Source organism: Psammomys obesus, unplaced genomic scaffold (genome assembly GCF_907164565.1).
Source record: "Psammomys obesus unplaced genomic scaffold, mPsaObe1.curated_primary_1811, whole genome shotgun sequence".
Classification (NCBI taxonomy): Eukaryota; Metazoa; Chordata; class Mammalia; order Rodentia; family Muridae; genus Psammomys; species Psammomys obesus.
Window position 1 is genome coordinate 11,358,058 of NW_026596039.1, and position 27,977 is coordinate 11,386,034.

At 43.7% G+C, this 27,977-nt stretch overlaps 1 protein-coding gene across 18 annotated transcripts in view; it reads right to left on the minus strand.

Moving 5' to 3' along the window:
* Ncam1 (neural cell adhesion molecule 1) overlaps positions 1 to 27,977 on the minus strand; it is a 300,416-nt gene that overhangs the window by 56,626 nt on the left and 215,813 nt on the right. For all 18 annotated transcript variants that reach the window (XM_055622355.1, XM_055622349.1, XM_055622354.1 and 15 more), the window contains exons 2-7: positions 9,905 to 9,979; positions 8,060 to 8,278; positions 7,110 to 7,253; positions 6,448 to 6,585; positions 5,272 to 5,389; positions 4,669 to 4,841 (exon numbers count right to left, since the gene is read on the minus strand). In XM_055622355.1, coding sequence (XP_055478330.1) covers positions 4,669 to 4,841; positions 5,272 to 5,389; positions 6,448 to 6,585; positions 7,110 to 7,253; positions 8,060 to 8,278; positions 9,905 to 9,979 — 867 coding nt within the window. The remainder of the gene's footprint in view (positions 1 to 4,668; positions 4,842 to 5,271; positions 5,390 to 6,447; positions 6,586 to 7,109; positions 7,254 to 8,059; positions 8,279 to 9,904; positions 9,980 to 27,977) is intronic.

A 27,977-nucleotide genomic window follows, 5' to 3' on the forward strand; every position in this document is an offset into this window, starting at 1 on the left:
GTCATTAGCACCAAAGGGGCCTGGGAGAGGAACAAGAACTGTACTCATCTGACCCTGCTAGAGCTGAGTATGTTCCACAGAGAAGCTTCTCAAGTGCTAGATTATGATCCTACGAAGTTGCACAATTGCAAAGCAGAGATCACAAAAAGTTTGGCAACAGTAAAATATTTCTGGACATGAAAAGACCATGAATTAATTCAAAATCAAATGCGTAACAAATCTGAGTTGCTTGTGGCAGTGTTTGCCCATGTCACACTGTGTGACTTCACTGCAGCCTGGGTTCTGGAGGCTCAGCATGTATATGCCGTCCACCACACAACACCAACAAACACTGGCTGCAAAGCCTCGGCTCGGATTCAAGACTATTGTATGTTATGAATTGTAGTGTTTTTACTACACATGCAAAGTTTTCTGCTCTTACAGAAACATAATGGCTTAATTATGTAAAACAACAACTTCAAATATTTTCCTACCCCATTCCTCAGTATGTAAGTACCAAATTAGTGTGTCTTTGGATAGTATTGTGTCAGAATGTGTGATTTTAAAAATTGCTATTTGAGTTGCTGACTTGAGTTTCACAGAAAAATTATTCAATGGGTTTTGGCTTGGGATTGGAGACAGAATTTCCAACAATTTCTGAAATGGTCCTAAACAAATTTCTGCCATTTTATACTGTGTATTTATGCAAAGTGGTGTTCTCAGCCTTGATGATTACAAAACAAAAACATCAAGAACACTGAAGACAGTCTGTGTCCTGTAATAACAAATATTCAGCCAAGATTTAATTCTTTATTAAATCAACAAGCAAGCCCAACTCATTGGTATGCAGTTATGCTTTCAGTTTTTAATAAGTGCAAAATCATATGTATACCAAAACCATAATTTTGAAATAAGACTGTTTAAAAATTTCTCAGGTAAACAAAAGGAGTTACAAGTGTAAAACATCTAGAGAACCCATGAGCAACATAGTGGTCGAGAGTCAGCACAACATCTCTCATATTCCTATCCATTCCCTAGGCCTTGGACAGTTAGCATAGATGCCAACTGGCTGCATGGAGATGTAGCCCCCTCTGCTATCCCAGGATATGGACTGAGAAGTCAATCTTGTATCTCCTTGTAAGGAGCACCTGAGCTTCCTGTGGCATTTGCAAAATAGGAGCAATAACTGGGCTACCTCAAAGGGCCATGGTGAGGATTGAAAAGGCTGATTTGAGGCTATGTGGCATGGCATGGGATAAATGTACCTTCTGCATTCTGGGTATCATTGTTATTATCACTTGATAGGGACAATTCTTTAAATGTTTCCCAGAGACAAGTGAGGCTAACGGGGTCCCAGGATCATCTCCTATTGCATGGGTCATGCTTCAGTCAAATGCACTCATGGCTATTCCTTCAATTATTCAGCTGCTCCTGCCAACTGTCCTAGGTGCTAAAGGCATACGTGTGAGCCAGACAGGCAGCGTCCCTGTCCACAGCAGCTCACATGCAACACTCTGCATTTTCCTCTATTCTGCCTAGGGCAAGTAATGCCTGAAGCACTTGTCCCACCATTCTACATTTCAAGCAGTGCATCATTTTGATGACTAACCGATGCCAGACAGGAAAGAAAATCTTTCCTATAAAACACCATCATGCTGTTGCTATGGAGTCATTATAGGGGGCTGTCATTTAAAATGTCAGTGTTGGACATCTACACATGACTGAGAATCTACTGATGGGAACAGACTCCATGAGATTTTATTTTAAACTTGGCAATGGCCAGGTTCACAGCAAACACTCAAATGGGTAATTAGGATCAACACTATCTATTTTCTTTTGTTTGTTTATCTCTATCTTTGTGTTCTCAGGGTCCAATTCTACTTATCTCTCTAGCCACTGTATCTAGGTGGAAAGGTTCTCAATATTTCTTAAATGAAGGGATAAATTAACAATCACATCTGCCCATCTCTATAATCTAGAAAACACAATGATGTCGATTGGGGAGACTAATCTGAAGTAGAGAGAAAACAGCATCAATAATGGCTCTTTATAGGCTAGGAAGACAGCTCATTCAGTAAAGTGTGTGCTTTTCAAACATGAGGATCTTAGTCTAAACCTCGGACCCACATTAAAAAAAAATGGTTTAGCTGGCCATACTTGTAATTCCAGCAGTTGGGGAGGTGAAAACAGACAGATCCTTGGAGCTTGCTGCTAGCTAGCATAAGTATTTTAGCAAGCACCAGCTCAAAGAGACCCCCATCTTCCCAAACAAGGGGTTGACGCCTGAGGAATCACCACCAAGTTTGACCATTGGTTTGCATGCTCATGGACATACATGTGCAGCTGCACACATATACACACAAACATGCACGCGCACACATGCACATATGCATGTTTCTCATGAAATTTAGTGTTTCTTCTCATGACGTGTTTGCAGACCCAGCTGTGGTCAGTGAACAGAGGATCTGGGCCGTTGGCATAAAAGCACCTGATTTTCATCAGTTTGTTTACATACCGTTCTCCCTCAGAGTAAACCAGCAGGTCCCAACCTTGGCTCCTCGGTGTACATTTTAGCAGCTGAGAGGGACAGGTACCAGAGAGGTCTCTCCAGCCTCAAGCTAACCAGCATAGTTTACAATGCAGCAGTTTAACTGTGTCTTTTAGACAAATAAACAGAGATCTTTGGGAGCCACGAGGGTGCATATTTCTTCGCGATAAATCCCCCTTTGCGCAAGCAAGCTAAAAATGCATTTCAGTTCTGAAATGCCTGGAAGTTTGGTGAATTTACAAAGAAAAAAATGAGTAGAGTCGGGAAAGCTTTTCCTGTGACTTTTCCATGACAGTGGCACACAGGCCAGTAGAGGAGGCAGAAAAGGTAAGGCAACCAGCCAGGCACGGATACTTACTAAGGGATCGTGAGGTGAGTCTGGAGCTGTATAGAGGATCAGGGATAAAGCAATGTATAAGACAGCCATTATTCCCCCAATATACTTTGAATGCTGATAGAGACTGGAGATAAGCAATCCCCCAAACAAACTTGTCAAGAGGGTTAGTTCAGGAACTTTCAGGTGCACAGAGAAGACAATGAGTCCTGAAGGGTGCAGTAGGAAGGTAGCCTGGATAGGGAGAGGCAACAGCAGACTGGTGAAGAAAGGGTTAATGGGGAGGATGTGCTAGAGCTGAAGTCTGAGTCATGACAAGAAGAAGCTCAGAGTAGACCCTTCCAGGTCTTTCTATCTCCCCCTTCTTTCATAAGATTCCCTGCACTCTGCCTGAAGTTTGGCTCTTACTCTCAGCATCTGCTTTAACACCCTACTAGGTAGAGTCTTTCAGAGGCCCTCTGTGGTAGGCTCTTGTCTTGTTCCTTGTTTTCACCTTCTTCTGCTGTCTATCCTGTTTGCCTTTCCGAATGAGGATTGAGCATCTTACCCAGGGTCCTCCTTCTTGCTTAGCTTCTTTAGGTGCATAGAGTTTAGTATGCAAGGAGAACAACTAAACTAAAATATCTGAGCCCAGGGGTCTTTTATGAGACTTATACTCCAACCAAAGACCATTCATGGAGATAACCTAGAACTCCTGCACAAAAGTAACCTGTGGCAGCTCAGTCTCCACATGGGCTCCCTAGTAAGGGGAACAGGAGCTGTCTCTGACATGACCTCAGTGGCTGGCTCTTTGATCACCTCCCCCTGAGGGGAGGGCAACCTTACCAGGCCACAGAGAGGAATACTATGAAAGACAGTCCTGATGAAACCTGATAGACTAGGGTCAGATGGAAGGGTAGGTGGTCCTCTCCTATCAGTGGACTGGGAAAGGGGGTTGGGAGGCGATTAGGGAGAGAGGGCGGGACTCCAGAGGGAGGGTGGGATTTGGAAGGGATGAGGGTTGGGGCTACAACTGGGATACAAAGTGAATAAATTATAATAAATACAAAACTTATATAAAAAAGAAAAAATGACAGTTTGCTCAGAATGGAACAACTTAAATGTTTTTTTAAATAATCAGGCATGAAAACACATACCTCTAATACAAGACTTTTGGATAAAGACAGAAAGGTGGGTAGAGATAAGTTTACCTCTCTCCACCCTTGTGGCCTTTCCCTAGTATCTGAAAGTCAGTATCGAGGATGTTCTAGAATGTACAAGCTATAAAGTTGTAAATCAGAAACAAACAAACATAAAAAGAAGCTCAGAGCAGGCCTATCTTAGGATATGATAGTCCTGGCAGAATAGCCTCAAAAGCAATGTCTCTAAGATAGGGAATTAGCTTTGAGGCAGAGACACAAAGGAGGCTGGCATTGTTGGAGAGCCTTCTCCATGGGGCATGGGAAGGAAAATCTGGGGCTAGAGTACAAGGCAGGAGTAAGTTGGGCCATGGGATTAGTCTGACATTTACTTTATTTGCAACAAGGGTCTTAAAAAGAGGACTGGCATGGAGGGCATTCTGGACACCATGAGTAGACTGAGGGGAGCCAAGGTGGGGAACAGGGACACCAGCTTGGAGGTTGTGTGTTCTTGAAGAGGGCTGACTGGCTTCTTGGACTGAGGGTGAGGTGTCAGAGCAGACAGTAAATGGTTGCCTCATGGATGCATGCCATGGCAGTGTGGGCATGCCTTTCTGATAGACAAAATGTGCTGAGTTGGAGGAATTGTGGCAGAACAGAGGCCCTGACCCACACAACACTATACCTACCAAAGACCTTGAGGTGGATGGAGGCGTCCTGCTCACCAGCCTTGTTCTCAGCAATGCAGACATACTCAGCCTCGTCGTTTTTGTCCACATTTCTGATGGTCAGTTCAGAACTGTCGTCACTGAAGACGTGCTTCTCATCATCTTCCTCCTCATTTTCTATGGGTTCCCCATCCCTGCAGTGTGGAAATGTGAAGGGTAATGATTCTGAGCATGGGGTAAAGAGGTTAATTTCTGGTAAGTTTCCACAGAATGCAGACTGTGATGATGGGACAGGCTCAGTCTATATGAAAGGGAAAGACTTCTGAGTAGCATTTCCTATTATATGCTTTCTATGCCTCTCCCCAATCTTTTGAGTCTGTGCAAAGACTATCCATAGCACTCAGAAAAAATTCATAGAACCAGCACCACAAGCTACCCCTACCCCCATAAGACTGAAAATGAAAGACTAATCAAAGACCCTGAGGAAGAGAACTTCCCAGAAAAGAACCATTCCTGATACTTTAGGAAGCCCATATTCATGCCACAGAAAAGCCCACAGGGAGTGAGTTCTAAAGGTCCCCTTCTTCTCTCCCTCATGACACAAGGCATAAGCCAGTTTCTTACTTTGTCCAGCTCATGGTGGGCTCTGGGAAACCATCAGCATCACACACCAAGGTGACAGACTGGCCCAGGTTGGCAGTGGCGTTCACGATGCTTTGTCTGGCCTGCACAGTGGGTGGTACTGAAGGAAAGAAGGATGTCAGAGGTAGTTGTACAGAACTTAAAATAATCTGGTGGCCCCAAGAAGAGGCATTTGGGGTCCTGCAGGTCACAGTGTCACCACCTGAGGGTTAAGAGTCCTGGACATCTACAATGTTAGTATAAATGATTTAAAGGCACATGGCATTCTAAATAATTAATGTAAACTGAACAAAAAAATTGCCCACAAACGTGCATTATCATTTTTAAGAGTTCAGCCCCTATATTGCATCTTAACTCATATTCATGTGGTGTTTTATTTACAGTGGCTATTTGTTGTGATGTATTTTCTCAATCAATAGACACCACATAACTGCGAGGGTTGGTGAGACTTGATGTTAAAAGGAGGCTGTGTTTTCCAGGCTGGCAAAGTTAGAAAATGCAATGCCATGGTCAGGTTGGTATGCTTCCGAAGGACACCAGCTCAGCAGAGTGACATTTCTCTGCAACTGTCATAAACAACTTTGTGCACGAAGTGCTTCCACGGAAGGAATGAGAGCAGGAGAGTTTGGCAAGAAAACACATATCAATAACCAAAACAATTCAAATGTGATTTACTTATTTTCTTAGCACTGACATTATAATTTCCTGTAAACATTTTGCAAATGTCAGATCGATGCTAAGGGTGTGTTTATTTGACACTGCAAATTAAGATTAATAAGCCCACAGACCATGGATGCTGACTATTCTGAGACCTGAATTGATTGCAGTATTTTCTCTGCCCATCAAACCAAGGGAACTAACTTCCCAATGATGGTAACATCAAGGGCACTGGGGATGAAGGAGGATTTATTAGTAGAACGGAGAGTTTTTAGTCCTGCTAGACAACGGAGGGCACTTAATATGTACAATTGAGAGGCGACACCAAAGACTAGTGAAGTAATGAGAAAATGTCCCCCTCCTGGAGGCTATGATGGTGAAGAAGAGGTTCTCCTCAGATGCAGGAATGACCCAGAATAGGTCGACTCCCAAGAGAACTGGAAGAGACAAAACCCAGGTTGTAGCAACAGAGAGAACAGGAAGACAGTCAGATCTCCTCACCATTCACAATGACCTGAATGTCCTTGAAGTTGATCTCCCCCCGGGCCAGAATCCTGCCCTCACAGCGGTAAGTGCCCTCATCTGTTTTCTTGATGCCCCGGATCTGCAGGTAGTTGTTGGACAGGACGATGAATCGGACTGGAAGAGACGAGAGGCAGATTCGCCCAAGGTCAGTCCGAGAGCTCCACAGTCAGGCAAGTTAGCAGAGCCTCCTGCTCCTGCCGTTTATTGGTTTTGTGTTTGTTATTTTTGAGACAGAGTTTCACAATGTAGTCCATTCTGGCCTGGAACTCACTATGAAGCCCATGTTTGCCCCAAACATGCAACCATTTCCCTGTATCACCATCTCCATGCTGGAGTTAGAGACACATGACCCAACCTCATCTTTCCTCCTATCATCAGTGTTATGAGGTTCCGTAATGAGAAAAGACCCTGGCCCTGAAATAAAGATGAGACCCAGTCTACTAGGGATGATGTGTCTTTTGCTTTGGAGAGACAACCAGGTGCTTGAACACACTAGTTACAGATACACATCTGTTTACCACCCAGAAATTACATGTGGGCTCTGGGCCCCTGAATCTGTGTTTGGATGAAATGCCTCAGGGACTGGGTAGGGGTGGAAACCTAGGGTACCTGGTGGCTCATAGGAGCTCAGGTCTTACCATCTTTTTTCAGGATAACGTCTCGGCCCTTGTGTTTCCAGATGATAGTTGGGGGCAGGGAGCTGACTACATCACACACGATCACAGCATCTTCGCCTTCCTTAAACTCCTGTGGGGTTGGTGCATTCTTGAACATGAGCTTCTCTGAAAGACATCAGGAGGAATAGGATGAGGAAAAAAGATACCTTTTCACTAGAACTGTGCTGCCCGGATTTCAATCCCAGGACAGTTTTTACTCATAATTCAGCAGCATAAGAGAGGCTCCTGCTCAGCACTTGGTCTTTGATTGAGAAGGGTCTCTAGAGGGGAATGGGGCCCCTGCTGTAGAGACGACGCACACAGACATAGTGATGAGTGCCACATCTACCTTACTATGACAGTAAGGGCCATTGGTTATTTTTGGCCTCCCATGCTGACCCCACCCAATTTTCTTGCAGCAGAGAGAATTCTGAAGAGTGAGAGCCAGCTTCATGGCAATAAATGCTATGGCAGTTAGAAGGCAATGAGATTGCCAAGTCAAGGCCACCTTTCAGGGGCAATGGGAACTCGGAGCAGCATCAAGTGTTCACATATAATGCTCCATCTCATTAGGTCAGTGTGCTATATCACCAACAAGGGTAGTGGGATAAGAAGGAAAAACCTGAACTGTATGTCTGTCATTGTCACATAGACGGCATGGAGAAACTGACAATAGCCCTCTGGGAACTGTGTGGCTTGTTGACAATGGAGGATAGTGAGAATATAGCGACAATTGGTAGAAACCAGCCTTATGAGTTCTGGGCTGATCATGGACCATTTGAGAATATATCAGATCTCTTAGCAACTCAGGGACAGAAAAGGAACCACCAGGCTTTTACTGGTCCTCCTGTTGCCACCTCTCTGACTTTGCTACCCACATATGTACCTTTCTAACAAAGGTGGGAATGGAAAGTACATATGAAGGCTCTTACGGAAGATCTTCACGTTGACAGTGGCCTCCGACTGGGTGCCGTCCTCTGCAGTTACCACACACTTGTAAATGCCGGCATCATCAATATTGGCATTATAGATGGTGAGTGTCGAGGAGTCATCATCATTCCACACCACTGAGATCCGCTGCTGATTTGGGTTCAGCTTTTCCCCATTCGGGGAGTACCAGGAGATGTCCTTATCTTTGGCATCTCCTGCCACTAAGGTGAAAGAGATTATTTTCAGAGCATAGAAAATGAGAGGATTAAGCCCTTCCAAAGTGTCAATGGCTACCTACTAAGAGCTCCTGGGTGGCAAAGACTGGAAGGCTGGAAAGGGATCTCTATCATGAAACATTTTGCCTCTCTGCTATTTGTTTAATTATATACATCACATCTCTTAGAGCTGAAAGAACTCACCAGCTGCCTGTGCCTATAGCAGTTTCTTAGTAGTCATGTTTTTGGGAGAGAAACAATATTTGCTGTAAACCCACTGTGCTCCAGACACTAAGCTAGGAACGAATGTGCATTATGCAACGGAAAATAAAGGAGTCCATTTATCTGAGCCCTGATCTCCAGAACCTAGTTGACATGGACCTAGTTGACATAATGAGGATGCAAAGGAGACTTGTCACCTTCTGAGTTGAAGATTAGAGAACCTGGGTAATCTAAGCGCTAAGATTTCAGCCATCTTGACTGTAGCAACTGTGTTCAAACACGTATGAATGACATTCTGACACCTGTCAATTGCCCCGTAATTCCCTTCATGTTCCAAGGAGACAGAACATCTGTGCTGTCTCCTTTCTGTGGGCACTTGTGAGAGGCACTGCTATTGCTCAGCTGCCTAGGGGCCAGGCTGGGTCAGAGTGAATGGCTCTTCAATCTAACCATCCTTCTTCATCTTGCTACCTGTATGGGGGCACCAGCCTGAACTGCCTAGCCCCATGCAGATGCTTGGTATGGAGATGTAGTCTTCCTTTTGGGGCCCATCAAGTTTTCAATAAATATCCCGATTTGCAAACTGTGCTGCAGGCACTAAGGCTGTACCTTTACATCACTGAAACTGCTGTAATGACGTCATAGCTGGGGCAAATGTACCCATCAGCCTCAGCCCTATCATCAGATGCAAATCATGGTGGCAGTTAAAGCTCCTTTCCAACCCAAAGTGGCTTGTGAAATGCCATAGTGTTCACCTGGCTGAGTTCATGCATGTTTCTATTACATTCCAAATCCCAGGTCTGCCATCTACAAACACCTTGAAGCCCATTCCTCCTTTTCTTCCAGCACAGGATGGTTCCATCTTAATATCAGGGGTATTTTTCTCAAGGAAGCAGTAAGAACACCAGCTATGGTGCATCCCAGAGCTGTGCACATGTGTGGCAGTGGTAGAAAAGGATGCTTTTGGTATTTGGAGCAGCTCCTGGAAAGCCAACATAGGTGGCTTCACAGCAACTGCTACCTGTAGTCAATGCAACTGCAAAACCTTGGATTTCAAAGCCTGAGTTATTCCAAGAAGTGGGCCTTAGCCTGACCTATAGAGGTGTTCTTTCTATGCTCATGCTGTATTCCAGACTGTGCCTTTGGACAAGATACAAGGCCTGAGATGATTCTCTCCCTGGGATGTGTGATGATTTTCCTACAAAGCCCTTTGAGGTGATCTGGTGTCAAGCAGAAATAGGGATGGCATGTGATGTGAAGGAAAGTCTCTGGGAATAGTTTGGGATGGTTTCACTGCTGACCAAGCGGTGAACACTGGCCAGAATTCTACGTTTGTTACTCTCAGCTTCTGCTCTGAGCAACAGATTTTGGAGGCAAGCTTTGGGATGCAATGGGACCCAGGACACTTGCCTTGACACAGGAAGAATTTGGACTCTCCAACGCTGATTTCTCCTTGGCTGGGAACAATATCCACCTGAAGGGAAACTGGAAAAAAGAAGTCTAGTTCAGACACACCTTTAAAAATTTGAAATCAAATGCCAGAGTCTTCATTCCGAAACAGGATTTTCAAGCTCAGTTTTAGAAAGATGAGGTTTATTTGGCTTCTGAGAACTTGCTACTATTAAAACGACTTTACAGTGTAGCCAGAAGGAGACACAGCCTAGACTGCTAGTATGCAGAACTATTGTTATCTGCTGTCAGAGTGGAAGGGTCCTCCTGGGTGACTGGCTAAACAACTGTGCTTTCTATTCACGGAAAGAGCTGGCTAGCCAGTCCTTTAGGTGTCAGTCTGCAGCGTAAGAGTGGGGAGCCTGTCATCTCAGAACCATGCACAGGGATAGCTTAAACATTCCGTATACTGCCATGCTTGATCACTGCGAATCAGACCCTTTCTAAAGCAGGGGTGCCAATGAGAGTCCACCTTTCCCTACAATGTATAACCAGCACGCCTATCTTGAGCTAGAAACCACATCAGCACACCAATCAGTCCGCCCCGCTTCTGAAATCCCACAGCCTGTGCTTTGTGGAATTCTTTGCATCCCTTGGCTACTTTCCCTGAATTTTTATTTGAATACCCATACGCCCAGTCTTCCCATGGCACTGATAAGAAAAAAAAAATACACAACACCAGATCTCATCGATGCCTGCTTCACTCTGCTTCCCGTTTATCTCCTTAGAGCAGATAACGGCTGTTCATGAAAATACAGTTTTAGGAAAGCAAAACAGAACGCTTTATTCATTTGAAGTCAACTTCCTTCTGCCTCTGCTCTCTTTAAGTAAATCTGAAAGGCAAAGGCTAGTACACATTGGGTTCCATGGAGGGAGCTCCTCAGAGCCATTATAAAGTATACTCCCTCACCACCACCTCCACCCCCCCCCCCAAAAAAAAAAAGAGAAAGAAACAGGCTTGGTCTTAGAGATTCTGAGCTCTTCCTTTCAACAGCCATTTTCTGTTCACATTAGAAGAGGGAAAGCTCGTTGCCATGGTGATCGGCTTGCAGGCAGGCCTGGTGCAGCAGCTCTGAGTATGGGCTCCTGAGACAAGAGACCACAGTTGTGCTCAGCAGTATCAGGGATCAAAGGGCCTGCCTGGGGCTAGAAAGGGAGTGTATGGCGTGGGGGCGGGGTATAGGTATAGTATTAGGGGTACAGTCTTCCTAATCATGCCACCGACAGACAAAGCAGGTGCTGAGAAATCCAGGAGAGGCTGTAGAGGGAGAGGGGTGAAGTGGAGCCAGCATGGAGAAAAAAAAAATGGAAGGAGGAAAAGGGGAAGGGATGGGGGTTCAGGGTCAAGGAAGGGGCTGAGCCCTCCTCCACAGATAAGAGGCTGAGCTTGGGCATACTCAAATACTGAACTGGGGGAAACAGTACAATAACCTAGGGCCTCAATCACCTCCACTATGTTATTGCCAACTAGTCTGGGATCCAGGGTTTATCCTTGAACTTGTCTTCTCGATCTTCAACCTCTCTATGCATAGACCTTGGTACATATAGCTGTCCTAGGACATGCTGCTGGCCAGGGCTGAGTCCACAGATCCAGATGCAACCAACTGGAGTTGCTTTTCCTGTGATTCTTCTCTAGCTGGATTTGGGTGGTACTCAACTTCACACTGGGACATCTGGAAAGGGTTTCAGATGTCACCATGATCTGCCTCTTCACTTTCCCAATGGGGAGGAGTGGGAAAATGATTTCCTTTACAGTCACAGGCCCTCCTGACGCTCACCTCAGCTAAGTTCACTCTCCCTTTGCAGTGCAATCTTTGTGAAGAGGAAAGATGTTTCCATTGACTGTAAGAAACCATCTGAGCATGATGAGTGACAGCCCTTAGAACTGCCATTTCTTATGGGGTTAGAAAACTCAGGGTTAAGCCCCTCTGGTATTCTGAGAGCTTGGGACCTAACAGAGAAGGCTACAAGCTAGTGCTGTGAATTCAAAGGCTAACCAGAACCTCTTTGATTGCTTTTGGTAGCTCTCGCTTCATGGGCTGGATGGTACTTTGAAGTCCGGAAGCTGTTCCTCCATGACTCACCTGAGTGATATTCCTCTGTGGAGTCTCCAAGGGCATTCTCTAACAGCAAAGTTCTCTCTGCAAAGTTCACTGCCCATATGCTGAGCATTAGCTGTTGGCTTCAACATGTGGACCCTGTTACTTCAATACCCTCACTGCTGGAGAATATTCTTATTCTGAGTGAAAAAACAGCCTTCACATATTTTTTTTTAAGTTCCTTTCAAAAAAGAACATGACTCTCAAGGGGGAGTCCAGCTGAAGAGCTTTCATATCCAAATGCGGCCAGGATCTATCTATGGACAACTGAGAGAAAGAGAAATGTGGATTTCAAAGGAATTCCCAGCTTAACGGGATCCCTCACACACATTTATCATCAGTTCTAAAAAAAGTAATCTTCCATGGAGACTGCTGGTCCTTTGCACACAAGGAGAAGAGACTGACTTTTCTCTCAAAGCACCGTTCAGGACTGGGACAGGGGAGCCTAGACACTCAGCAAACAATACTTGCATGCTTTAGACTGTGGTGGCGGATTTTCTCCTACACATGCCAAATCTTGAAATACTAGGTCTGATAATGAGAAGTGGAAACGCCGCGCTGAACTCCAAAGTCCTTGACTCCCCTGCTTGCCCCTTCCCTCCACACCTCTCTCTCTTTTTAACTTTTCATTGTTTGCAAGAAAATCTCCTGAATTGTGTCTCACTGTCCTCTAGTCGTGTGTGCAAGATAATTTCCCAGCCAGGAACAATGCACACCTTTACAGACACTTCTGCAAGCATTGCTCTCAAATCATGCGCCCTGCTTTGCTTCAGCCTTCTCTGCATAAACACTGTCATGTAAGCGGCAGATGAAGAGTCACACCCCCAAACCCAGATGTTTGGACCACGGTGGGTTTTGCTCATTGAGATAACATTGCTCAGTAATTCCCATGTTCTCATTTCCTTATGTATCCACAAAGCCTACCTGCACCCAGCCTGCACTGTTCAGTTTATAAAAGCCAGTTCATTGTTTCACCAATTTTCTAATAGTTCACAGATTAAAAAAAAAAAAAGACTGAGGGTACTGCAGAAGAGGAAACTGCAATGCAGGAAATGAAATACTTCACTCAGATGATGAGCATGTCAACGAAGAGGGGATGAATGAACATCATCCAGTTCTGATGCTCCAGCTCATATACCCCCACTTTTTAACTACTTTGAACCTCTCTCTCTCTCTCTCTCTCTCTCTCTCTGTGTGTGTGTGTGTGTCTGTGTTTGTGTGTGTTGTGTAGGCCAGAGGTCAATCTCATGTGTCATTACTCAGGAACCATCATCCACTTCAATTTTTGAGATAGCATCTCTCACTGGCCTGGAGCTCATCCAATTAGGCCAGTCTGGCAGGCCAGCAAGCCCCAAGGATCCCCCGTCTTCACTCCCCCAGCAGTACCTCACTACACCAGGTTTTCTCATATAGATCTGTGCAGAGCAAGTACTATCTCCCCAAGCTCCTCGAGTCTTTTCAAAGCATCCAGATAGTTTTATTGTAACCTGTTACTTCCTATTAGTTGTTCTTTCTCTCCAAATAATGAGTTAGATATAGTCGAGCTTTTGTGCAAAAAGATTTCAATTACCTTGCTGTCACCATGTCCCTGCAGATAATGATAATTGTCCTAGTTATTCCCATTTGACAGATGGGAGAGCAGAAACTCAAGGCCTTAATTAATGGTCAAGATTCAAACTCATGGTAAACAAAGTCCAAAGCCCCAGCTGTTTCTCTTATATTATGTGAAGTCTTGTAAGAGAATATTTTTTAAAAGATTTATTTATTTATTGTATGTATATGAACATATACTTTGTTTTCATGCATACCAGAAGAGGAAATCAGATTCTATTACAGATAGTTGGAGCCACCATTGGGTGCTGGGAATTGAAACCAGGACCTCTGGAACAGCACTCAGTGCTCTTAACCACTGAACCATCTCTCCAGCTCCCTTGTGAGTGAATATTAAAGAAGTCTTGTCCTTTGATAAACAGATGGTCTACCTCCCCTTGTCTCATGTAAAGAAGCCTGAGGGAGAGTGCTTGGTTTTAAAATGTATTTGTCCTTTTTAGTGTCTTTTTTTTCTTTTTAGTTTATGAATGTTCTGGAAACAATGCTTTTTCTTTTAGGTGTAGGCAGATATTTTATAACTCCCAGCTTCCTAGCAAAAGCAGGCTATAAAGCCATGATTACTGAAGAAAAGCGAATGAAAATTTCAGTTCATGAGAGCTGCTAGGGTGCTTATTGGTAGAAGCAGGATCTTATTAGGTAAAGCGACAGTGAAGAATCATTCTGATTTCCAAAAGAGTTCATAGATTTCACTTAAATCAACTTCTCGAAGTGGTTTGATTTTTACTAGTTTTCTTTTCAGATTCTAATGTGTTTTTGAGGAGCTTCAGGTAGAAAGTGAACCCAGTGGTCTCTAAAGCCACTTGGACATACTGCCATGTTGGAGGGTATGAAAAAGGTTATTGGCCACAGAAAAGATGAGGTCGCATCTGTTTGTGGATCCAGGGCCAAAGTGGGCACTGCTTTGGAAGATGTCATATGATTAATCAACCTAAGATGGGCAGACTACCAAGGACTGCTCTGCTTACTGGCGATCCATGAAATGGAGATACTGAGAGGGAGACATTTTTTAGAACCTATTTAACAATGAAGAAGGTGTTGAGTTGTAGCTTTTATGGTTATTTGTTACTTATTGTTTTTTAGAAATCAGCCTATGTGTTGCTGTATGTAATCACCTCAGTGGAGAGATGCAGTTCTGTTTTGCTGAGTATAACTGTGAGACTTTTTATGTGAGCAAGCACAGTCACCGTGTTTTCAGCCTCAGACAGCTAGGAGTATAGGAACTGAGGCATCCCTACTGATAGTGATGGTGTGCTCTCACTGCTCAGCATGAAACTCAAAGAAAGCAAAGCTAGCTAGTGCGCTAGTCATGTGAGTGCTTCCAGCCCAGGCTCAGTCCATCTACTGGAGTGTGAATCTCAGTTTCACCTCGTATTAGCTGTGTGATCACACGTAAGTTGTTTAACCCCTCAATGCCTCCTCATCAAAACACAGAAAATAAAACTACCAATGGCTTTGGAAACATTATGTGAATTGATATATAAAACCACATATTAAGCTCCCAATACTTGTATATTCTGTGCAGAACATCTAGGAACCACCCTTCCCAAGGAGATTATTTCAATTTGAGGGAAGTAGTGTTTTCTGTTATGGCTGAAAAATAAAATTTCCTTCCTAAATGATCTAATCTGTGGATAGGTAGTCTATTTCTGCTTTTAGCATTAACTTATTTGTTTGGAAAATTTTGAATTCAGTCAGAGCCAAAACACAATAATGGAAACAGTGAGCAGTGCTCTGGATAGATTACTTTACCTTGACCTCAGGGTTCTCTTCTACGAAAACAGAAAGACTGAAGTTATACGCTTGGAATGTCACAAGAATTAAATAGGAGCAGGTTGTAATTAAGGACTCAGGATCTGCAGTCAGGGATACAGTTTGAGTTCCAACTCTGTCACTTAGGAACAGATTTGGCTGGCAGGCAATCTGAGTCCATACTTGTCTAAATCAGCATACTGACCCAATAGACCTCCAATGGGTATTGGACTGATTTGGAAAGCTACTTTGCATAGTTACCCACACCCCTCCCCCCACACCATCTAGATTCCTCCTACAATCTCAAATAAATAAAATTCCCAATAAGGTTTGTAACAGCAGGAATGAAATGGTAGAAATTTCTTGAATACTGTCCTAGCTAACTTCTCTATTTGTCTCTCATTCTCCCTCTCCTTCTCTCTCTCTCTCTCTCTCTCTCTCTCTCTCTCTGTGTGTGTATGTGTGTGTTTACATATATCTGTATGTTCAGACACATCCACTGAGAGCTTATACAAATGTGTCTATGTGTACTAATAGAATAAGTGCGAATGTCAGATTCATGCTATTGGTAGGGTAACTTGATAGGAGTACATTTATCTAATTTCTCAGGCAGAGGGGATTAATAAATTAGTAGATGGCATGGTACTGTCATGCATATCACTCCTACAATTATGGCTTAAGCTATTGTTGGCAATAGCGGCTCAGGAAAGAATAAGGCAAACATTCAAATATCAACCACATTCAAATGCTATTTTAAAGGCACTACAAAGTACATGTTATTAAGAAATTTTGATTTCCATTTATATACAATGGCGTCAACATGAAGACTACATTCCAAGTGCCACTGGAAGCATCCGGAGAGCTTATAGCTGGCTCATAGCAGCACTGGACTTATTTAATAGCCATTTGTTCATCAAGAGACTCCAATATAATTTTTTTTGTTTAAACTCGAATATCTAGAAGTAATGTAGTTAGGTTTCCAGGTCAATGGTAATGAGTATATAACCGAACACCTCAAAACCCTCCATGTAATGTTCCCACAGGATCATGGTCCCAGACAAGCTAGAGAGTGAAGAAGTCAGCTAGTTGTGAGCATCTGAGCACAGCTAATGTGTGGAAGTAGAACCTCAGAATAGAAGAGAAGACAAAGATAGCTGTCAGGGACAGTAGACATGGCTTCATGGTTAAGCCAGTGGAATGGAGGAACTAGGATGCCTAGAGTAAAGACAGGCCACATAGGCAGGTTGCAGATATCACAGACAGATTTAAAGCAAATTCACTGGCAAGAGGCACTGGGCTTTTTATGTTTATATACTGAGCAAATTTCCAAAACGTAGCATTTTAATAAGCTTTCAAACTTGACACTGTTACCTGTTAAAAGCCATGAAACAAGTGATGCTCATTGAAAGTTCCTCCAATCTCCCCAGGTCCCATGACTCATCCCCACAGAGCAATGGAGGAAGTGACAAAGTCATCATGGCCTCAGGATTCTTCCATGTTCTACATAATCATCATTTATACCAGAAGGTTGTAACAAGGAAGAAAAATGTTGAGTATTACAACAATCATGGCTTCCAAGATTAATCACATAGATTCCACCACCCAAAATACTCTGCCCTGTGGAATGTTAGCAACAAAAATAACAGAAGCCAACCTGTCAGAGCAAGTGGTTCTATTTTTAGCATAATAAATTTCAGGAGCTGCTGTGAATGAGGCAAAACTGTCTTCTGGTTCTATTCCACAGGTCTGCATTCAACTTAGAACCTGGAGCCAAGCCCGATAATGGATATAGCCCTCTTGACCTCTGGAGTTCAATAATGCTTTAAATTCTTTGCCTCCTGAGTTTGCTGAATGAAACTATCATTTTATTAGTTCTAACTTTAAAAATAAAATTGTTCTCATTTTATTGGAAGAAGTATTATGGGACTGGGTCAATGGTTCAGTAGGCAAGCACGAGCCATACAAATTTGAGGACCTTAGTTTGGATTCCTAAAACCCATATAAAACTAGATGTGGTAGCAAGCATTCTTAATTACAGTTTCCCTATGGAGATAGGAAGTGCAGACTGGAGACGGCCCTGGAGTTTGAGAGGCATACAGCCTGATATACAGTGGCAGATAGTACGAAATCCCGTCTCAGAGCAGGGCAGAAGGTAAGGACTGACATGGGAGATTTTCCTCTGATCTCCATATACGGTCTATACTGTCATCGTATCCACATGATACCCCTCTTATCATATATATAATGTACATATGTAAACATAGATATGTACATATCATTCATACACACATACGCTATACTACATTACCCCCACACACACATCAGATACACATGCACATATGAATAAAAATTTTCAATGGCTGAAAACCATGGTTGCTGGGCCCCAAAGTACCCAGCAGCTAGAAGACATAATTAACTCCAGGTCACTTCATGTCTTGGGCTTCTGAGTACAGAGCAGGAAAAAGAATGCATAGTGGTCCATTTGTTCAGAAGTAAGAATCACAGTTTCCAGCCCCTCACTCTGACCACCAAAGCCATCTTCAACACTCAAGAGAACACTAAGCAGGAACATGAGCCACACAGACTCGAGCTACATCCACAGATTCGGCACTGGATTGGCAGAGAATCCAGCCTGCCCATCAAAAAGAGCATGTTTTCTCATCTTAAAATATCTGTAAAATGTTACTGTCTTTTGTGTTTGCGAAAGCCTCAAGCCAGAAGTGTCCTCACCGTGTCTCACCAGGGCCAGCTTCTAGTCTGGGAACGCCTTTGGGACTGGGCAGCAGCCCAGTCTCCTATAGTGCATAACAGGTGAGGGCAAGAATGTTCCAGAGCTCCTCACCCCAGCGAGCGCATGGCCGTGTGTATGTGTGCCAAGAGGCTGTAAGATGATCTATTTATAACCTGGCTTCTCAGCCTGCTCTATCACGGAAGGCCAGGACCGTAGAGCAAGTTAGTAAACCAAGGAGGTAGATCTGGAAGGAACCTCATGTGCCCTCATCAACTCCTTCATTTTACCCTCAGAAAAAGCAGGGGTGGAAATCTTATCTGCTGTAGCGAAGTTTGGAAGCCCCTGGCGTCAACCACAAATGTTGACTCCTGACCCAGGACCGCCTTTTGCCTCTGTCACTTATTTTCTTTGTGGATCTCAGTAACTGGTTCTGCTTCCTCTTTATTTCGTTTGCCCTAGTCTTACCCCCATACCCAAAGAACCAGAGCTATCAAGTGGAGAAAATAGCTCTAGAAAGCTGAGCTGAAGCAACATGTGCTTAGGAAGGCTTTGCAAGAGCTGTTTAAACTGTCCAAATAAGCCCAACCCCAGAGGCACTTTTAATTCATTAATTGACTGATTTGTTTATTTGTTATGTGCATGGTATATGTGTGTGATGCGTGTGTGTGATTCGTGTGTGTATGTGCGCTGGCGTGCAAGCGTGTATGCCCACACACAGAGGCAAGCATGCATATGCACAAGGAAGTCAGAGAGAGACGTCGGGTGTCCTCTCTCTCTCCCTCTTATTACTTTAAGACAGGGTTACTCACTGAACCTGAAACTTGCATTTTTGACTTAGCTGGCCATTCAGTGACCTCCTGGGATCTGCCTGAATCTGCCACCTAAAGGTGCAATACAGGCATGCCTAACTATGCCAGGCTCTTTTCATGGGTGTAGAGGATTTGAGTGCAGGTCCTCTTGCTCCCACAGCAAGCACTCTTACCCACTGACTCATCTACCCAGTCCTCCAGAGGTAGCTTTTTTGTTCTTCCCTTCTCCGTGTAGACTCTGACGCTGGGCCAGGCAACACTGTACTTGAAGCCACATTACAGAAACGCAGGGCAAGGACGAAAACAGGTGTTTGGAGCTCAGATGAAGTTCTCCAGATAAACAGACTCCATAGCCAGGCTTCTTGGTAAATCACTGCATGCTAGGCATCCAGGACGCTCCTGACAATGTCATCTTAGGCTGCTCTCTGAAACCCTGCCTTAACGAAATGAGTCACTGGAGTCTTTCTTCTAGCCATAAAAAGGTACCGTTATGAGGCAGACTCCTCCCTCCCCACTTCCAATAGCTTCTGCTAACATGGCAAGAAGCTGGGATTATATCTTTCAATATTTTCCCAGCTGTTGTTTGCAGATGTTGTATTCTTTACACTGAGAAAAAGAGAAAGTTAGAGAATGCTAGCATGCAACCTCATCCTGAGAATTTTAGATTTCACCCATGTCTTTCAAAAATGTCCTTATGTGTTGATGGTTTTAAGCACATCTGGGCAATAGAAGATGCACAGCTTAACACTCCTCAAACAACCATTGCAAAATCTCGTTTCCATCAAGTAAAAATTCTGTGCATTCAATGATATGTATGTAATTGTTACAGGTAAGGCACTGAATTGAACATTTAAATTATTTAATCTTTTCAAGAATCCCATGAGATTGGGACTGTTTTGTCCTATTGGAATAACAAAAGAACTGAGGAAACAGACGTGAACCCAGGCTGAGCTGGCTCCAGGGCACTTGTTTTAGAGCTTTGGTGAAAGGCAATTTTTTTTTCTGCTTGGAAGAGCTGGCAAACAGGTGGTACAAGGGTAGAGAAAGACACCACAGGTTAGAAGCTATCCTGATGAAATCCTTTCTGACTCTGTGCAATAGCTAAAGCCACAGTTGCTGAGCACAGAAGGCCATTCTCCTGCCACTACAGCTCTCTCCAGAACCCTATCTTCACCTCCTGTGGGCCTGACCTCAAAGCTTCCCTGAGGCTCCTTATACTACTCTTAGAGCTCTGTGCAGTTGTGATGGTGGCCATCACCAGAGACAGGACCAGAGGAGCTGGGCTTTCCCCAGGATGGGCTCTGGATAAGTCATTTTTCCCTTTTGGAATGTTGGTATGAAATTATTCTTCCCTGCGTGTGGTGGGTGCATATCTGTAATCTCAGTAAACTGAAAGAAGGTTTGGAAGGTTGTGGCCAGTGTGGGATGCTCAGTGAGAACCTGTCTCAAAGCAACACCATTCTTGACGCTGTATGAATGGTGACGGATACATCATCAACATCACAGGTGTGTGCAATCGCAGCAGTTCATGTTGGCTCTGAACTTGGGCATCTCAAGGCTGTGCTCCTCCTGAAGAGGCCATGTGCAGCATGACCCTGGCAAAACAACTCCTGTCAGAGGTCACACTTCTTTCTACCAGGTGCAGCGTCCGATCTCAAACCACATAGCTACTCCTACCTAATTGAACAGTGTTTGACCTGTTCAATAATACACATGGTCACATTGTACAAACGATGGAGTGGAGAGCGCAGAAGAAGAGCTAAGCATTTGGATGACAATTCTCTGAATAATGTAGCTGTTACAATACTTTCTGAGTCAGGGGGCCAGTGAGAATGTCACCATAAGCATCACATCTCTCCATCAGAAATCAGGGTACAAGCTTCAATGCTCTGTCATCACCACCATGGCTTCTTGGAAGCTCAGAATTTAGCATGGCTGTAGATTAGGGTGGGGAGACAGTGGGTGCTGAAAAGAAGGGGCTGAAGCAGAGGGCACCAAGGGCCAAGGAAAGGACAGTAGAGGCACACATAAATGTAGACTTTTGAGGATCTGTGCCCTGTCATCTGCCAGCATGATGACCCATCCATGCATGTGATTCCTCAAGGTGCTAATCTCCAATTCTCAGTGATGTCTCCCGTCTGCTTAGCTCTTTCTTCTGCACCTGCAGTGTGATTTTAGGGAGGGAGAAGAGCCCCACATCCCATCCTACTCCAGGTTGACCACTAACCCTCCTTGGTATTTTTTAAAACCTTATATTTTATAACTAATAAAATGAGGAGCCTGTGGCCACACTCTAGGTTGCTGATAGTCTTTTTCCAACATAGGAAGAATGCAATGTCTTGGAAGGAGTTTACTGGGAGGACAGCGGTGGAAATTTGCCAGTAGAAGGAGCTCCTCGATGTGCTAACCCTTTCCTTTCTTTCTGCCTAGAATAATTCCACAACCCTGGAGAACCATTAACAAGTCACACAAATTGATCATGGACCATGAAGTCCTTACATCCCTCACAGATTCTGCTTCGTGGTTGTGATAAGATTTTATAGAAGCCACCGTTATCAAGTCCTTTTATTTTCACCTACATTCTACCCGTTCCATACCACTGACAGGGAACATATTCACTTACAAACCACCTACACCAAACTGTCCTTGACAAGCTCACTGTGGCTGTGGTACAAGCAGAAGAGCCTTTGGAACCCAGCCTGTGGAATCAAAGGCAGGAACATGAAAGGCCCCATGGCCCCATGTCATCATGTGCTTTGATGTTCAAGAACCGGAGTCTGACTGGATCCCAAGGAGCCAATTCAAAGGTCAGGAACAAATAATGAGGTTCACCCCTGAGGGATAGACATCCATGAATTCATGCCATGGCAGTGAGTCTTGTTTTAAGAAGATGTTCACATGAGCAATCTTTCTTCTTTCACCCCTCAAGGTGACAGAGTCTTTAGGAGAAACTTGCAATCAAGTATGCTTGTTCCTGGATCTTTCATGCTGATATTTACAAGAAAGGAGAAACATACCCAGACTTACCCAGGGTAAGTCTGCAGGTAGAGGTTTGGGAAACTTCTTCCCTTCATCTTCAACAAAGTAGTCTCTCTGCATTGGGAGTCTATAGAGCCCCAGGCCTACCAATCCTTATGTCATGTTTAAATGAAGCATGGAGTGGGATGCAGAAAAGAACCACAGAGATGCAGACACAGTCACACAGACAAATGGACATGAACATAAACATATAGAATTCCTATATGGGTACACATAAAGACATGGATGTAAACACATAGTCATGAACATAAGTGCACATGTATTCACACACCGACACCTATAGGCTGGGCTTTGTAATGAGCTCAAGGTGAGCGTGGGCTACATAGTGGGAACCTATTTGAAAAAGTAGAGCTTAGAAATCTCTGCCACACAGTGACACCAGAACACAGCTCACTATATGGTTGCGGCGCTACCTGTGAAACATACATACTGTGTCACCAGCTGGATAAGATGTATACATTCAATTTGGCAGACCATAAACGTCTATGTTACTGGTTTTATGCATTAAGTAGTCTATAGCTTTTTCATTTTACTATGTGTTCTTCACACCTATACAAAATGAAAACGAGTGTAAGAGCGTGTACCACACTTCCCAGCAAGCAGCCTCAAAATAAGCATCAGGCTTATTTTTCAGCACCCTATCAAGAAACAAATGGAGGCACATCAAAAGGGCACTGGCCACACATCCTACTTCCCACCCTCATCTCTACTGCCTTTTGGGGAATCAGAGAGAGCCCAACTGCAGGTTCCGGCTGTGAGCTCCCCAATCTGAAGGAGCTTTGAGAAGGGACCCAACTCTGCCACATGGGCCTGACTCTACTCCATAGCCCCTGTCATGCTGTCTGCCCCTGGTGCTGGATGAACTCTCAGAATCACACCATTAACTGTCTGCCTTTGTAAGATGTTAATACCTTCTAATATACTTCTTACCCCCAATAATACATCTTAGCATCCCCCTAGGACCCTGCATCAGAGAACTTTCAAGGACATGGCCTGAAAGAAGCCTTATTTAGAAAGTCAGAATATACAGTGGACTTTTACTCAGCTGCTAAGAAAAATGAAATTATGAAATTTCTAGGCAAATGGGTGGAACTGAAAAGTATTCTATTAAGAGAAGTGACCTAGTCTCTGAAAGAAAACATTGTATGCTCTCTCCCTCACACATGTGGGTCCTGATTTTTTGGTGTGTATACGTAGATAAACCAGGAGTTGTGAGAAGGGGTATAAACTATAAAACCAGGTAGGAGACTACGAAGGGGGCAGAGGGGAGGCCATGGCATGTGACCGATTTGTGCTATCTGAATTTGTGTCAGGGCACTCTTAAACACCGCACGACACTTGTACCAAAATGAACTCTGTGCACCACACAGCTCTCCTAATGGGTCCCTACTACAGCGAGGCCCATAACTTCTATGGGATTGGCAAACACTCCCCACACTTAAAAGCAACAGCAGCAGCAATAACTTTGGTCAGAAAGCATTTACATGTATGAATGTGAGGCCAGATTCATGTAGTGTACCTCATTTTATAACAGGGCAAGCTGCCTTCATTGCTATAAACAAGCCTTAGCTGTCAGCACCAGCATTTGCCCTTTAATGATGCCAGTATCTTATTTCTTATTGAATGGTATTAAATAGTAACAACCTGAAAAACAAGTCTACTAAAGACCAGAATTTCTAGAATAAATAGCTAGAGAGAGCAAGAGAAGGCAATGCAAGCAGCAGCTCTTAAAACTCCCTTTGGGACCATGAATCTGCCTCTGGATGTCATAGCACCCTCTGGATGTCACTCCATTCTCTGGAAATGGAAAATGGACTTCTCACTCATTTCTTTCCCACTGTGGTGTCTACACCTAGCTTTATATTTCATGAAGCATTTCTCCACTCAGGTGGGCTGGCAGATTCTGAACATTCTAGACAAATATCGCCAACACACGCTAAGACTCTACACTTTGTACCATATCAGTTTCCAAAGTCATTGGACTGTGAGTTATATGTTTGCTTTCTAGGGGGTAAGATAGGATAAGAAACATTGCCAGGTAAATTGCAATCAATCAGTCAGTTAAATAATGACAACCTCCCAAAACAATACAACTACCATGTCATAGTTTTTTACCGTCTGTTCTGTACTTAGGAGAAAGCTATTAAATAAAGTGGATTCAAGTTTAGAGTTGGCTCTTGTTTGGGATCTACATATTTTTATAGAGTACAAGAAGAGTTATCAGAGATCAGACCCTGAAGTCACAAGCCTGGATCTGATGGAGTCTTGGATTTGATGTACTGTCAAATGCTCAGAGTAAAGCTTCCTCTCATCTTAGGGGACTCCATTATATACTAGCTGCAGGAAATAGACAAACCTGCAAAGGCAGGAAAGAATGGAAACACAGAAGGAGGAAGGGGGTGAATGAGTGAAGGAGGGAGGGAGGGAGCTACTAAGCAGTCTAGAAGAAAAGTATCATTAGAATAAAAGAAAGAGATGACATTCAGATGAAATGTGACTAGTAGTATCTAAGAAACCTTAGTAAAAAGATTCTCTAGATAACTCTACCATGTCTCTAAGCCTTCTAGAAATTATCAGCAGTGTTAACCTGTGCAAAGCCTCCTCCAAACAATGGTACACTCTGCACTTAGGGGCTAGTATTAATCATTCAATGAGGCCTCAACTATTGGCACTGACTAGACTAGACAGAACACAAGACTTTCCATCCCGGCATTAGAAAGGTGATGTTCATGGATTGGTCTTCAGTGAGTTCCTTTCTGTCTCCTGAAAATTTCAACTGTGTACCTTTGGCTTGAGGCCTTCATGTTTCTGTTTCTAAAGATGCTTGTGATTTTGTTATGCAGCCAGGTCAGGGATCACTGGCTCAGTCAATAACCCGCCTCAGATAACTGATGAGCTACACATATCAGACCCAGTTAAAGTCTTCAAGCCCCTGACTGAGACTAGTTCTTTTTGTAATCACTCTTACGCTGCCCTGTTTACTTTGCCATTTGTCACATGAAACAATGGGATGTAGCTCTGCACAAACTCTGATGTCATGTGTGTCCCAGCGACACGTTAGGAAGCACAGCCACTTGTGTGTATATTGGCTTTCCTGGGTCACAGAGTACCCAGGTATTTGGTCAAACATCATTCTGGTTGGCTCTGTGTTTCTGGGAGAGGTTAACATGTTGGTTAGGCAGAGTCAGCATATTGCCTTTCCTAATGACATTGTGATCCTTGCCTAATTGGTTGAGTCCTGGGTAGAAAGCTGAGTGAGACAGAGTGCCAATCTCTCTCTTTCGTCTTTCAAAAACCAGGACATCAGGACCTCTCCTGCCTGCAACTAGACTTGGATTGGAGCTTACGCTATAGGCTCTGCTGGTTACTGGACTCTGACTCAGACTGTAATGAGACTAATATTTCTTCTGAGCTTCTTGATGGCAGACCTCAGACTTCCTAGCTTCTATCGCTAGGTGAGCTCATTCATTAGCACAATCTTTTCATTTATAAGTCTGTATACCTACACAGTATACACAAACCATGAATGTGTGCATATGCATATACATGTTCACATATGAGAATGCGTATGACTATGTTTGTGTGTCTCCTATTGGTTCTGTTTCTTTATAGAATCACCACATTGCGGATACCAAGACACATGAGTACGTTGCATTTTCTGAAAGTAGACACATGCTGGAATAAACCTTATATAATATAATGAAGAAAAGATAACCTACAACTAGTACCATTGAGCCTAACACTGAGTTTGGCATCTTTGGTCCACCTAGCTCGGGATGATCACCTGTAACCTACAAATGGCAAGTTTCAGTCAATTAGGAGACTGTTTTGCTCATCAAGTGAGACTGAGAAGCCTCTTTTGTGAGCTGCATCCAAAACTCTCAGAGGTGAATCTGTTGATCACCGAATGGTGATCAAAACATATTTTGTATGTGCTGTGCACATCCTTGCAAACTGTAAGGAAGGAAAGGAAGGTGAAAGAGTGTGTGTGGGAGGGATGCATCAAGCACTCCTTTTAAAATGAGACCTCAGGGCTCTGAAATAAAAATCTTTAGCAATTACGAATTAGCTATAAGTCATAAAATAATACAAATTACTGCTGTAGTATCTTCAAAATGCCAATTTAAAACAGACACCCAGCACTAAGTGGTAGTCATTTTAGTATAGAAAGCTTTCTATTCTGTATAATAAGGAACTACCTGCCTCTTACCTTTATTCTATTCTACTGATGAATTTCCAAGCTCGACAGGCACATTAATAGGATTCTCAATCCCCCGCTGAACCCAATGAAAGAAAAATCTGAATTGTTTCTAACAATTCCTACCTGAATTCATCTTGCCTTTAGAGATGGAGAGTCCCAAGGACAAATGCTCTCTTGTATGTAAAAGATTAGTATTTCTTCTTAATATCTCTATGCCGTTCCTTGTTCTCTTTGGCTGCCTTCCTGCAATGTATGCCTCATTTTAAAGAAAAGGTCATTTGGTGATTCATTAGCTCTTCTTGAAATGTGAGAATTCAAAAGTACTATACAGGTGTCTATTGCACTGGAGCTATGGATTTTTCTGATATGCAGTGTGGACTGTGGCTGATCCATAACCTCCATGGAAAAAGACAAGAGCATAGCTATGTATAAACATCCTTTCCTGGAAGTTCTTCCTGTCTTCTGAATTTCAGACTCTAGGGAAACGCAAATACCATACAAGTGTCTATCCCTGTAGTTCACTGTACCGAGGACACGGATGCAAGGATGCATAGAAACATCTTGTACAACACGTGGGTGCTCCATTTGCTTCCCAGGAGGCCCATGTTCATAAGCACGGAAGTGTCTGCTATGGCTTGATATTTACTATCTCCCATGTGTCTGTGTGTTAAAGGCTTAGTCATCAAGGTGCTTCATCAGGGATCACTGAGGACCTTTGGAAGGTGGTCCCAGTGGGGGCATTTAGAAGGCTGAGGGTGTCTCTCTGATAGGGACTGCATGATGCTAGTCTTTTCTCTTTCTCTGCTTTCCATTTATTAAGTGCACCCTTGCTTTGATTATTACTTCCCCCATGTGCTACCCACAACAGAACAACTCCCACCACATAGTCAGCTCACCAGTACAGCTCCCAACACACAGTCAGCTCACCAGTACAGCTCCCAACAGTGAGTTCACTAGGATAGTTCCCAACACATGAAAAATCTGGCTGGTCAGAGCATTAGAAGCTGAAATTTCTTCATCATAAAATGAGATATGGACAGCAATACATGAGGTGACTCAAAATGATAAACTGGCAGAAAAGAGGGAGCCAAAGCATCACACCAATAAGCTTCCCAGTGAGGCGAGGTGGCTCTGTAATTTCCAAGTGTCTGGGACTTGGTTCTGTTGCCGGCAGGTTCTGACAGATGCGGCCTGCCTGACAGCTGTCTCTCTTTTCACTCACATCGCGCTTCCAGAGGTGATATTGTTTCTTAAATTACTTAACACAAAGAAAAGAAAAACTATTAAAATGAAAGTACCTGAGCCAGATCTGCACAGTGAGACAGACAGGGTGGTCCTGTGAGAGGACCACTGTGTCTGTGCAGCAGAAGGCTTGGATCCTGGTGGCTAATGTCTTTCTGTAAAAATCAGTATGAAAGCAGAGGCAAAGGGTGGCAAGGTGGGGAAAAATCAGTCGAAAAGGAAGGTAGGGTTTTTTCTTCTAGTCTTATCTCTAAGACCATTGTATTTCATTCAATAGTGAATTAAGTAATCTCTCTTGGCTCTTGCTTGTCCCAGCCATGTAGGTAAAGGGTCCACATAGTTCCAGCTTCATGCAGTTCCACAGTCAATCTTTGCTGAATTTGGAGGCTAGCAGAGGTCCCACCCCACCTGAGCAAAGCTGGGGTTACACCTCCAGCAAGCATCCGATAACACCCAGCAGGTGCAGGCCCTTCTGCAATAGGGCTCCATGCTTGGGCGCTCTATTACTAGCTGAAGTTCTGTTCTAAACCAGACAGAGCATTCAAAACACAGC